This window comes from Mesocricetus auratus, unplaced genomic scaffold, assembly GCF_017639785.1.
Source record: "Mesocricetus auratus isolate SY011 unplaced genomic scaffold, BCM_Maur_2.0 Super-Scaffold_100021, whole genome shotgun sequence".
NCBI classification, from domain to species: domain Eukaryota; kingdom Metazoa; phylum Chordata; class Mammalia; order Rodentia; family Cricetidae; genus Mesocricetus; species Mesocricetus auratus.
In genome coordinates this window covers 10,579,093-10,591,921 of record NW_024429202.1, presented here as the reverse complement: position 1 = coordinate 10,591,921, position 12,829 = coordinate 10,579,093, and the positions used below count along the sequence as shown (strand labels likewise).

The 12,829-nt window shown below is 48.0% G+C and overlaps 1 protein-coding gene across 4 annotated transcripts in view; it reads left to right on the top strand.

The window, feature by feature from the left end:
- The window catches only part of Adgrf5 (adhesion G protein-coupled receptor F5), a 93,040-nt gene that overhangs the window by 41,649 nt on the left and 38,562 nt on the right, over positions 1-12,829 (top strand). For all 4 annotated transcript variants that reach the window (XM_040729518.1, XM_040729519.1, XM_040729520.1 and 1 more), the window contains exon 3: positions 3,493-3,547. In XM_040729518.1, the coding sequence (XP_040585452.1) occupies positions 3,493-3,547 (55 nt within the window). The remainder of the gene's footprint in view (positions 1-3,492; positions 3,548-12,829) is intronic.

Here is a 12,829-nt window from a genome sequence, read left to right as displayed (position 1 = left end):
GGTTAGAGTCTCAGTTACCTGAACTAGAACCTCCCAAAGACTCAGGTTGGTAATGATGGCCCCAGGGAGCCCTGGGCAGAAGGACAAACACATGAGCACACACTACTGCCTTAGGCCTTGCCAGGTGCTTCATACGCTTCTGCACAGGTTACCCGTTTAGAAGGCAGGAAGGGAACTTAGGAGGAGCAGATGGCTTTTCCAGCTAATAGTAGGAGGGGGCAGTGGGAGTCAGCTCACAATGTGACTCTAGCCCTTGCCTGTTCAAATCAAGGTCCTAGCACCTAGCATCCCAGTTCCGTGTGGTACCATACAGCCGAGTGGGCAGGGACAAGATGTGCAGCAGTACCTTACGAAGATGTGTCCAGAAAGTGCCAGATGGTTACTATAAAGAGTTGAGAGAGTTGTGACTCCTCAAAGGCACCTTCACACACGGTGAAGGCCCCAAACCTATAGCTGTGCCCAGTCGGTCTGTGGGAAGGAGGGCAAAATTCTGTCCTCACAAGGACTTGAGATACTCTGCATTCGAAGTGAAATGTACTTGACATTTTAACACACCTCAGCCAGCAGCAATTTTGGGGTCCCACCAGTAAACAGGAAGCCTGAGGACATCACCCAGGAGAGCTACTCAAACACAGCCTCTTGAGAATGCCTCCTCTTGGCTTGTCTGAGCCCCTCAGACACATCTCAGGACTTAGATGGGTGGCTAGCCTCTCCCCAGCCCCCAGGGAGAATGGAAACAGGACTGCAGAGTAGGCCCTTCCTTCTGTCCGGGAATGGGGCCAAGCCAGCAGCAGGGGACGCTGCCAGGAACCACCCTATACATCGCCCGTATGACTTCAGTTCCCGTGTACCCACCCTATACATCGCCCGTGTGACCTCAGTTCCTGCGTGTTCGCATTCCTCTGCAGCAACCTCACTGCAGAGGAAGCAGCAGCCGGGCTGCTGACATTCCAGTCACCACCCATCACGTCTCTGTTTGTTCAAGAACATTCTCGAGTCTCAGGTACATGTTCCCTTCACCCCCCACCTCTTTCACATATAATGTTCTCCTCAGCCAGCGTTTCTTAAGTAAGGACTTGGAGGAGGCGAACACACAAAACAGCCGATAATTTCCAAAAAATTATAGCTTAGAAAGGAGAGGGAGACCAGCCGTGGAAACTGGAGAAAGGGAACAGGGCAAGGTGGTGCAAACCTTTAATCCCAGCACTCGGAGGCAGAGGCGGGCAGATCGCTAGGTTTCGGGCCAGCCTGGTCTACAGAGAGAGTTCCAGGGCAGCTGGGGCTGTTACACAGAGACACACTGTCTTGAAAAGACTAAAAATACAAAATAAAGAAAAGGAGGTGAGGAAGAGGAGGAAGAGGCAGGGGGGCACGGAGACACGCATCAGACAAGGGAAGCCTGACTCCCTGAGAGCAGCAGTGTTTCCCCGTGTGTCTCCTAAGCCCACCCGGGCCAGGGCTGACTTTGGAGTCAGGCTAGCCAAGTTCACATTCTGAGTCCTGAACCCAGTGACCTTAGGCACGTGTTTGACCTCCTGCACCTCCGTTTCCTTATCAGTGAAATGTGGAAAGTTATAGCACCGTTGGTTGTCCTGGTGTGGAGTGAGTGATAAATCTTAGGAGTTTTGTTGAGTTGAGCGACAGCAAGTGGACTGGAAAATCACCGCAGACAATCGAGTGGATGAGGATACTGCTTAGCATTGTGTGGCCATCAGAGATGTGTGGAGATCATAGGAAATGACACATCCCCGTGTGTAGAGTCCATCTGGGAAATCTTCTAAGAAATGAAGCTTGTTCACTGAGCCTTAGGGGGAGCTTGCTTTGTGGGATATCCCAGGAGTCTCCTCCCTGCAGGCAGGAAGCAATGAGAAAGAAAAAAAGCCAATGTTAGGTCAAGGCAAGGGAAAGGCTTGGATACTGCTGCTGAGTGGGGACTGATCCCATCAGCAAAATGGACTGTTCACCACAGATGGGTGTTGGAAAGGATGGACTTGAGAAGAACCAGGTAGCACTGTGCAGACAGGTGACGAGTGTCCCACAGCAGCGTGGCATCTGATTCCAGCACTGTCTGGAATCAGATGTACAACCAAAGTTTTCTGTTCTATACGTATAGTAATCGTTCGACCTTTCCAACAACCTATATTTATCCCCATGCTCCTGATAGGAGAGAGCCATAGAGATGCAATAACTTGTTTGAGGTTACACTGCTGTTCAATGGTGGAGCTGAGATCAGAGCGTAGCATCGGTAGAGTCCTTGTCTCTGGGGCGGAGGGAGCATGTGCGTGACTGGGCGGATGTGTGGACCTGCGTGTGTGGAGGACAGAGAAGGATGTTTGGTATCCTGCACAGTCACTCTCAGTCTCATTCCCTTGAGACAGAAGCTCTTGCTGAACTTCTCGGTAAAAAGCTAGGCTGGGAGCCAGCAAACCCCAGCTCTCCTGCTCTCTCTGCTCCCAACTCTGCTGGGGTTGTGTGTGAGTGAGGTCATGCCCAACTTCTTACTTGGGTTCTGAGCATTTGAACTCAGGTACTCATGCTTGCACAGCAAGTGATTTTATGCATTGTTCGGGTTTGTTTCCAAAAGCCACTTGAAGGAAAGGATCTATTTCATCTCATAGCTTACAGCCCAACATCCAGAGAAGCCAAGGCAGGAACTGAAAGCAGAAACTGAAGCGGAGAGGAACACCACTTCCTGCCTTGCTCCCTCTGGCTTGCTCACTCAGCTGACTGCCTAGGGGTGGTGCTCCCCACAGTGGGCTCAGACCTCCTACATCAATCAGCAGTCATCGTGCCCACAGGCCTCAATTGATGAAGGAAAGTCCTCTTTCAAGTTCCCACTCTCAAGTGTTTCAAGTCGATAACCAAGAGCAGCCGTTACACCTGCTGTCTCCCTTGTCCAAGTCTTTGCTTTTAACTATTGTACATCATCATAACTAAAATTGGCTTGGAACTTACCCTATGCCACTTTTGAGTTCACTCAAGCCTTGTAACAGTCCTATGATATCGATACTGCCCTTATTCCCAGAGGTCCATTGAGTGTCAGTTACCTCCCTATAGCCACTAGGAGGCATAGGCATATGTGCAGATAGTCTGACCGCAGAAGCCATCTAGAATCTTGGAGGAAAAGGCCCAGAGTAGGGAACTATCATGTCTAAGCCGGCAATGGTTCAGCAGCTTAAACAGCAGGAGAAACACTGGCCATCCAAGATGAATGTTAGGAAAACTTAGGGAGATCGACTCATGTTACAGACGCCCAACTCAGGGTTCAAGTCTCAGGTACAGAGCATGGGTTAGAGGAGATTGGTGTTTCTAAACAGGGCTCGCAGACCAGAGGTGTCAAGAGACTCAGAAGCAGTGAGCTCTTCCAAACTCCTGTGGTGTTTCCCCACATCTGCATCTGTGTTCAGGTGTGATGCTGAGCAACCTGTGAATGGGAGGCCAAGGGGAGAGTCCCCCAGTATTGACTGACATGTTTCAAATTTGCTCTTCCAGATTCTCCATGACCATGAACTAGCAGGGGAAGAGCCAGTGAGGCAGAAACGAGCAGGTATGTGTGCACTTCTTGCTTGGAGTCTTTTAGAATCCAATCAAATGGCATTTGCTGTAACTCTACAATTGATGACACCCCCCCCCCAGTCTATCACACAGGGCATGGGCTTTATGTCACAAGGCAAATGCCCTATCTTCATCCTTTTGTTATTTGTGTGTTTGTTTGTTTAATGCACATATGCATCCATGTGCATGTGTATGTGTAAGTTAGGGGGCCATCTATCAGGAGCCATCCACCTTGTTGAGACAGTGTTTCTTACTGGTCGGGAACCACTCATCTGGCTGGCCAGCGAGAGCCCCAGAGATCTACTTGTTTTCCCCTCCAAAGCACTAAGACTTTAAGTATGTGATATTACCACGTCCAGGTTTGTAAATGTGGGTCCTGGGCATGGAACCTTGGTCCTAATGCTTACACTGAAGGAAGCACTTTACCAACTGAGTAATTTCTCCAGTTGTCCTAGTCAAAGTTCTATTGCTGTAAGAGAGGCCACGACCATGGCAAGTCTTACAAAGGAAAATAATTAGTGGGGGCTTACAGTTTAGAGGTTTAAGGCACTGTCATCATGGTGGGAAGCACAGTGGCATGTAATCAGACATGGTGCTGTAGAATATCTGAGAGTTCTGTAGCAGACAGAGACGCCGGACCTGGCTTGAGCTTCTGAAACCTCAACATCCATCCCCAATGACACACTTCCTCCAACAAAGTCACACTTCCTAATAGTGCCATTTCCTCTGAGCCTATGGGGGGCATTTTCATTCAAACCATCACACAAACATTTGTTTGTTTGTTTATAGATAGATTCTTGCTAAGTTGCCCATGTTGGCCTTGAACCTGGGGTCTTCCTGCCTCTGCCTTCTAAGTGGCTGGGACTACAGGCCTCCAAACCAGGCCATGGAGCAACTTTTTTTTCTTTTTCTTTTTTTGGTTTTCTGAGACAGGGTTTCTCTGTATTGCTTTGGAGTCTGTCCTGGAACTCTCTTTGTAGACGAGGCTGGCCTCGAACTCACAGAGATCCGCCTCCCTCTGCCTCCCGAGTGCTGGGATTAGAGGTGTGAGCCACCATCGCCTGGCAATGGGGCAGCTGTTTTAAACATTGTCTTCTCCGTGGTTCAGTCTCCCAGTGACTCACAGGAACAGGGCTCTGTGTTTGCTGAAGTAACTAATGGACCCCGTTTTCAACTTCATCAAATGGTGTTAAGTGGCCACAGAGGCACCTTGCCACCCCTTTCTTCCCGTCACCACCATCGCTCCACACAGGCTCCTGTCACCCTCCTCAGCTGCCCTCCAGCATCAAGAGTCTGTCCCAAGCCTGCCGCTGTCCCTGCCTCCTTCCAGAGATCCATTCTTGCTTTATTCCAAGCCCTTTCCCCTTCCATTGTCTGACTTTCTCTTCCCCTCATCCATCTCCCTCTCACTCTCTTCTTTGTTTCTCTTCCAGTTTTATCCTTCACTTCGCTGTCCTCATGGGCTCCAATGTCCCTTCTGCTTCTTGCCCTGAAGCCAGCCTGTAGCTGCTGCCTTCATAAACAGGTGCAATGCCTCCCTCATCCCATCAACCCTGTGAACTCCCCCTGTGGCAGACCCTGAGCCAGACGTGTGTCCATTTGTACTGTTGAAGGTTTCATGGGTCAAAATGGAGCCATGGGTGGATGAGGCCCAGCTCCAAGTTCTTCCAGGGCTCCAGTAACCAGCTCCCGAGAGCAGCTGGTCTCCTTGCTCTTCTGAGCCTGGCTGTCCATCACTCCTGGTAACAGCATAAAGGGGTAGTTCTGGGGCAGGAAATGCTGGCACATCTAAGGATTCGAACATTCCAAAATTTTTCCAGGCATGCTTTCACTAAAACAATGGTGACAATGATAAGTCACCACGAAGACTATTTTCCGTTTATTATCCGTGGTGCCCTGTGTTCTCGGGCCCCTAGAGTCAAGGCGAAGTGTCAAAGAGTCAGCCGGACCACCGCAGATGATGGATTTGCCTTGGCACTTTTACAAAGCCACTAAAGTAAGAAATAGCCGCAGGGAGTCTCCGTGCTGGGCTCTTGATGGTAGGATTGGAAGTTGCAATAAAAATGTGAGTCTCCAGCAAAGGCAAGGTAGCAGGCAAGGGAAGCTTTACAGGAAGGCATCCCCAGAGGATGCCTGAGTTTGGCCTGCTGTGTTCATCGGGTGAGGAGTTCGGCTGGGAGTCAGATTGTCAAAATGGCACACCCATCCTGGTAAATGGATGCCTCCCTTTTTGAGGGCATGATAGCAGGAGGTATGAAGATTCTAGAAGAAATAAACTTAAATGGAGTTTCCATCTGAATCACTGCACCACATGTTTAAAACTTGGGATATACAGATATATAGATATAGATATAGGTATCAGGGTTGTTGTATTTCAGGGGCTTTAAGATGGTTGGAAAACTTTTAAGCTAATGAGATGGCTCAGTTGGTAAAGTGTTGCCACACAAGCATCCAAGCCTGAATTTGATCTCCATCATCCATACAGAAAGCCAGGTTGAATAGGGCCCACTTGTAAGCCCAGCACTGGGGAGTCAGGGACAGGAGGATTCATGGGTTCCATCAGTCTGCCAGCCTAGCCAATCAGGTAAATCCCAGGTCCCCCAACATTAGACACTGTCTTCAAAACGAAAGTGAACAGAATCCCAAGGAAGGACACCCAAGGCTGACCTCTGGCTCCCACATGTACACATACATACGCGCACACGTGTGTGCACGTGCACACACGAACATGCTCACATACACACATATACGTAAATGAGCATACCCATATAGAATCCTCCATTTGAAGGGACCTGATATGTCCCCAACACTGAGAGAGCATTCGCTTGGCGCCAGTCCCAGAGAATGACCTGGAGGCAGGAATATGATGCCACGGCACACTAGCTGGTATTTTAGGAAAACTCTTTCATGTAGTAGGTGAACAGCCTGCACAGAACCCAAGACCAGAAGCAAGAATATGTGTGGAGCTCCCTGAGAGGGCAAGGGGTAGCTGCGGGGGGGAAGGGTGTATGTCACTTTTACATCAGGGTCCAGGACAGCTGGAGGTTGGTACCAAGAAGTGAACGGTGCAACAGCTGAAAGTGATGATGGTCCAGGTGGTCTTTGCTGAATTAATCAGATAAAGAAGTCAGTGTGCTGAGAAACCATCCAGGAAGCTGAGCAGCCCCCACATGGGCCCTGGCCACGAGTAAGATAGGAACAAAGCGGAGGGCAGGCTTGCCCAAGTCCAGTTAAGAAATGGAAGGAAAGAGGTTCAGACACCAGTGTGCCATGGAGAAGAGGTGTACGATGGCCAGGAGAGAGGAAAACCCGGACCTAAGGGACTATGTGCTGGGACAGCTGGAGAGAGAGGCCTGAGTGGGAAAGGATTTTAGAGACTTGAAGATAAACCCCAAATATGGTCTTGTCTGGTTAGTGTGTCAAAACATCTGACAAAGGCTACTTAAGAAAGGAAGGAATAAGATGCACCCAAGAACAAGCCAACATCACCGAGTTAGCATTCCAGTAATTGTACTCAGTGGGGGAGAGAGAGAGAGAGAGAGAGAGAGAGAGAGAGAGAGAGAGAGAGAGAGAGAGAGAGAGAGAGAGAGAGAGAGAGAGAGGGAGACGGAGACGGAGACGGAGACGGAGAGGGAGAGAGACGGAGAGGGAGAGAGACTGTTGGAAGGTTTCTGGGAGGAGTGGGAAGAGGGAGAGGAAGTTGGAGGCAGATAGGATCAAGATATTTTGTATACATATATGAAATTGTTAAGGAATAAATAACAGATATTTTTAGAAAGAAAGAGGGAGGCTCTTGGTTTGTAGCTCAAGGTGCTGCCCATCACGGTGGACAAGGACTAGAGGTGAACGCTAACACTGCTGACCACATCACACCTTCAGTCAGGAAGCAGAGAGAGACGGACACCTTACCTGGTGCTCACCTTACCTTGTCATCTGTTCAGTCTGGAACCCCAGCTCATGGGATGGAGGTCCCCACATTCCAGGTGGGCCCTTCCTTTCAGTTGACCTCTGCAAATGCTCTCAAGGACACACCCAGAGTCTCCTGGAGGGCTTTTAAATCAAAGTCAGATTGATGATCACAATTAACCATCCACAGGGAATTTTCATGGGGGTCTTCAAGGAAACATTCTTACTGTTTAGAAGTAGCAGGAACGCCGAACATAAAGTTCTTGACTTGGAGTTCTAAGCCATGTTGGGAAGAGGACCTGGAGGCCTGGCACTGGAGAATGTCTGCCACTTTGTTGTTGGCCTCAGGACTGACTGTGGGAACCAGAAGGGCAGGGAGGGAGGAAGTGGGCTGCATGGAGCCACTGGGCATGCTAGCTTCACCACACCTTCCATCCAGAACAAAACCATTACTGGAGCGAGCAGAGCTCTGGCTGCCCGTGAAGAGGGAATCCTGACCTTACAGACCTGACAGGTTGGGTGCATGGGCCGTTTGTGATGCGGGTCCAAGTCAGACTGTGCATTTCTAAGTCTGTAACAAGAGCCTGGGGATTCAGAGCTGTGCTCTGGGATGATGTGGTGTGTAGTCTGAGGGACAGATTGGTGATAGAGAGGAAGGGCTGCGTTCTCTTTGGCTGATGTGTAGGGTGATTTAGGACTTGGTTCAGTTTTAGACGTCAATGTCAATAGTTTTCTCATGTCGGTTTTCTTGTTTTTTGTTTTGCTTTTAATCTGAGTTTTATTTGACCATTTGAAGGTGAGATATGATCAAATTAAGGTGAATTTTTTTACTACAAATGTACATCATTATATGCATTGTGTGTGTGTGTGTGTATGTGTGTGTGATGTTCATCAATGAAGAATCACTGCCCCCCACACACACACACACACAAGCTCCCTTCTCCTGGATGAAGTCCGCAGCTGTCCTTTTGCTGGTGGAAGATTCATTCATGCATCTACTTAGGCTCTGAGGCTGAGAACCCTTAGTTCCCATCAGTTGCTAGGCAAAAATAGTATTGTTTGCTTAAACAGCTGCGATTAAGACCCAGCTCTGCCCGTGGCAGTTGGTGGCCAACTTTCCAGAAATGTCTTTTTCAGATAAGTGCTAGGAGTCTGGCAGTGACTTGTGGGAAAGGAGAAGGGAAATCCTGGTTTGTTAGTGTCTCCTGAGCTTGCGGACGGGCATCGTCTGACACCAGTGACACCTGGAATGTCCTGCCCTCCACTCAGGGCAGTGTGAGGCAGAAAAATCCAGACAAACAACACAGTGGTGAAGGACATGGAGACAAAGAAAACATAGTGAGCTGCTAGCAGCTGGTTCAGGTGGCAGAGAGGATGAGGGTCACCAAAAATACACACACGGAAGGAGGGGAGCTGTGATCTGACCCTCCCGAGTCCCTTGTAGTCAAGAGCAAGACAAAGAATGTCAGTTTCCCATGCACTGAGGTCTTCAGGTTCATAAGGGGATATGAAGGCATAGTTTGCTATTTCCTTTTTATTTTTAAATTGTTTTTGCATTTATTTGTTTTATTTTTATGTGTATAGGTGTTTTTCCTTCATTATGTACATTCCACATGGACACTGGTACCTGCAGAGGTCAGACGAGAACATAAGATGCTCAGAATTGTAGTTACCGATGGCTGTGAGCGACTCTGTGGGTGCTGGGCTCCAAATCCAGGTTCTTTGCAGGAGCAGCCAGTGCACCTGACCCCTGAGTCATCTCCAGTCCCTAGAGTTTGGCATCCCTGTCTCAGGGCTTTCCAATACCTAAGGGAAACAAGAGGGTACCATACTAATGCCTGAGCTGCTGGGTAGTTGCCTTGCTTGCTGGGGTTCCTGGAACCTTGATACCATCCCAAGATTCACAAAAAAATTAAAAATAAAAGAATGGCCCAAGCAGGAGACATCTTATGCTGCTCTAGTGAGCCAAGAGGGCTGCAGCTCACTCAGAGGATCCATGATTATTTGCTCTTCCCGGAGCAATGTTCTCTCAACGGCTTTCTGGTGCCTATTTAACCTCATTCAAGTCTCTGCTCCAGGCCTGGAGCTTTAAAAGGCAATATCTAGAAGCCTGTGTCAGCTCTATTGAGGTAACTTAGGGTAAACAGGGAGCCCAGAGAGATGGCTTGTTAGTAGTGCTTGTTGCTCTTCCAGAGGGCCTGAGTTCCGTTCCCAGCACCCACCTTGGGCAGCTCACAACCACCTGTAACTCCTGCCCTGCAGGATCTGATGCTCACTTTCTGTCTCCAAGGGTGCTGCGTTTCCCTAGCATACTCACATTTAAGTAGATAAAAGTAAATCTCACAAACACAACAAGAGAGAGTCTGTTTGCCATCAGGAGCAGCTGCAGACGACCGAATATAAAAGGCAAAACAGCCCCAAAGCAAGTCTGCCTTGTTAAGTCAGTTCCCCAAGGTCACTTTCTTCATTTTGTCCTTTGGTTTAGAATGTCAGATTTCTAGCCACCTGAACATCAAAATCACTGTAAGAAGGTTTTAATAGAGCAGACATCCAGGCCTAAATCTATGTAGAAAATATAGTTTGCTTCATGTGACCCTAGATATTCATATCTCTCCATCAAGGTCAGGAGTGGGTGACACCCAAGGACGAGCCTGTGACTCCTAATTGCAGTGAGTGTCTGAGGCTTCTTCAGACAATTGACTGCTTTCAAAAACCCAGGCATACGGTGTACAAATAGACTTTGAGTACCCATGCCACAATATAGGAGGCTCTCTCAGCCGGGACTCTTGGGGGAGGGCCTAGGCCCTGCCCTGGATGGAATGACAGTTACAGGAGATCCACCATGGAGGGCCTCACCTTCCATGGGGATCAGAGTGGAGATTGGGTGGGGGACTGGGGGACCTGGTGGGGAGGAGGGGAGGGAGAGGGAGCTGGGATTGACATGTACAACAAGATTGTTTCTAACCTAAATAAAAAAATTAAAAAATATTTTTAAAAACCCAGGCATAGTGGCACACACTGGAAATCCTAACACTTAGGAGGCCAGGGTAGAGGTGAAAGGAGCATGAATTAGGTGCTAGCATAAGCTACACAGTAAATTCCAGGTCAGCCTGTGCTTATGGCAAGATCCCTTGAAAAGGAGAGGGAGGAGGAGGCGGAACTGTGGATTCCTGATCCTCACCAGCCTCTAGGGAAGGGTAATGCATATGTCACCTGGGGGTGACGCTGAGGCTCCCTGAGGTGTTGGAGAGTGTGACAGGTGGATGAGGGAAGAGAACTTTAATAATGGCTAGTGCTAACAGCAGTGTGAATCCCCAAGGCTGACTCTCGCTAACCCAAGAGGTCCTTTACTGACAGGACTTCATGATTTCCGTTCAGTTTTGTGAAAATCTAAACAGAACTACCTTGGCTTTACCCAGGAGTGCTGATATTCATGGATAGCCGTTGCTTTCCAGGCACACACTTGTTCTGTCGTTTTGTCTGAAAGGGGCACAGGAAGGAGGGCTTTGGGCCAGGGAGGACCGTCAGGTGGGTATTGGTGTCATGTTGGGATGTAGCCATACTAACAACAAAGTAAATGATATAGGATTGTTGTAGACCCCACCCATCCAGAGCAGCCACCATCCAGGAAATCCTGTTTGCACTCATGGGAGTACCCTGAGCCAGTGAATTTACCGGAGGGAATAAACATGGTCACATGACTTCTCAGGAAAAAGAATGTTTTGGAAGGCAGATGTAAATATTGTGCAGCTGCCCTATTAGAAATATTCTACTTGTGTAAGGAGGAAATTTACATACCTAAAATACCTTCACAGATGTTCCTTAAAAAAATAACTTGAGCCAGACGTTGGTGGTGCACGCCTTTAATCCCAGCACTCTGGTGGCAGAGGCAGGTGGATCTCTGTGAGTTCAAGGCCACCCTGGTCTCCAGAGTGAATTCCAGGACAGCCTCCAAAGCCATACAGAGAAACCCTGCCTTGAAAAAAACAAAAACAACAACAACAACAAAAACTTGAGTTCATTGCCACAAACAGAAGGATGCCTTTAAAAAAAGAAATAATTTTCAGCAAGTGTATATTCTAAGACTAATGTACTTCACACCTCTAAATAAATATTCATTCTAGCTTCCAGCAATAGTATTTAACTACCAGACTTTTCTGTTCTAAACTTTCTCAGTGTTTCCCAGCAATGGTCCTTGGGATGGTTAAAACACACTTTATAATTTCATAGGAAAACAATTGTCTTTAGAAAGAAGACACAGAATTCTAACTACATATTAAAATACAGATCGTGGTATCTGATCCCACTTAAATTTTACAGGAATGCTTTTTTAAAATCTATTTAAAAATATTCTCTATACCTGTGTATGAAAAAGCAATGTTATCCTTCAAACTTTTTCATGAGGTAGTAACTAAGCACATACCTTTGGCCCTAATTGTGTATTCCAGTAGCATTTTCCAGCCAGGATGAGAGCAGTGATTAGCCCAGTGGCAGGGAAGTGAATGTATGACTTGACATAGGGGATGGCTTAGTAACAAGTGATTTCTGGGCACATGTTTGTTACATGATGAGCTCCAGGAGAGACGGGTGAGGTCACCAGAAGGGAAGGGATCAGTTTCTGTCCCAGGAGCTCGCACCTGGTGGTCAGGACATGATGTGATATGGGAAACTGGAAAAGAACCATCCAAAGATTAAATATTATATCTATAGCCTGCTGGCGTGTGTGTGTGTGTGTGTGTGTGTGTGTGTGTGTGTGTGTGTGTGTCTGTGTGATTGGAGCAGATTTATTCGAAGAGCTGGCATTGAACTGCCTGGAGACAATTTGGAAAGGCAGTGAGGAACTGGGAAATCTTTCTCATTTCTCTTTTCAAGTCGCCAAACTTTCGTTGACCACCATTCAAGTTGGGAACACTTGGGGTGTGAAGCAACAATAAAGAGCACACTATGTATCTGTGTATAAGCTAACGCCAAAGAAAGTTAGCCACAGGGGAGGGAATGAATGTTCTACAAGGTTTTCAAGTATGCGTGCCTGTGCAGCTCTTAGAGTGTATGCAAACTGCACAATGTCATAAAGACAGCAACTCATTCCCGTGCGTAGAGATCAGAACTCTAACTGACTACACAGGTGTGAGTGTCTTCCTTCTAGGTCACTACTACTAGTCCTTCCCCAGACACACATGGCCTTTGGCCCTTGGACATCAAGGTTGAGGGTAGTAGTTGGGAGAGAGTAGAGTAGATAGATTTTTTTTTCTAAAAGGACCCATTAGTAATCCTTATGGGCTGCAGTGCCCGTGTCTACATTACTGTACCACTGGCTTTCAATGCTGTGGCATCCACCAGGATCTCTCTCCTGCCTCCGCAAACGCTC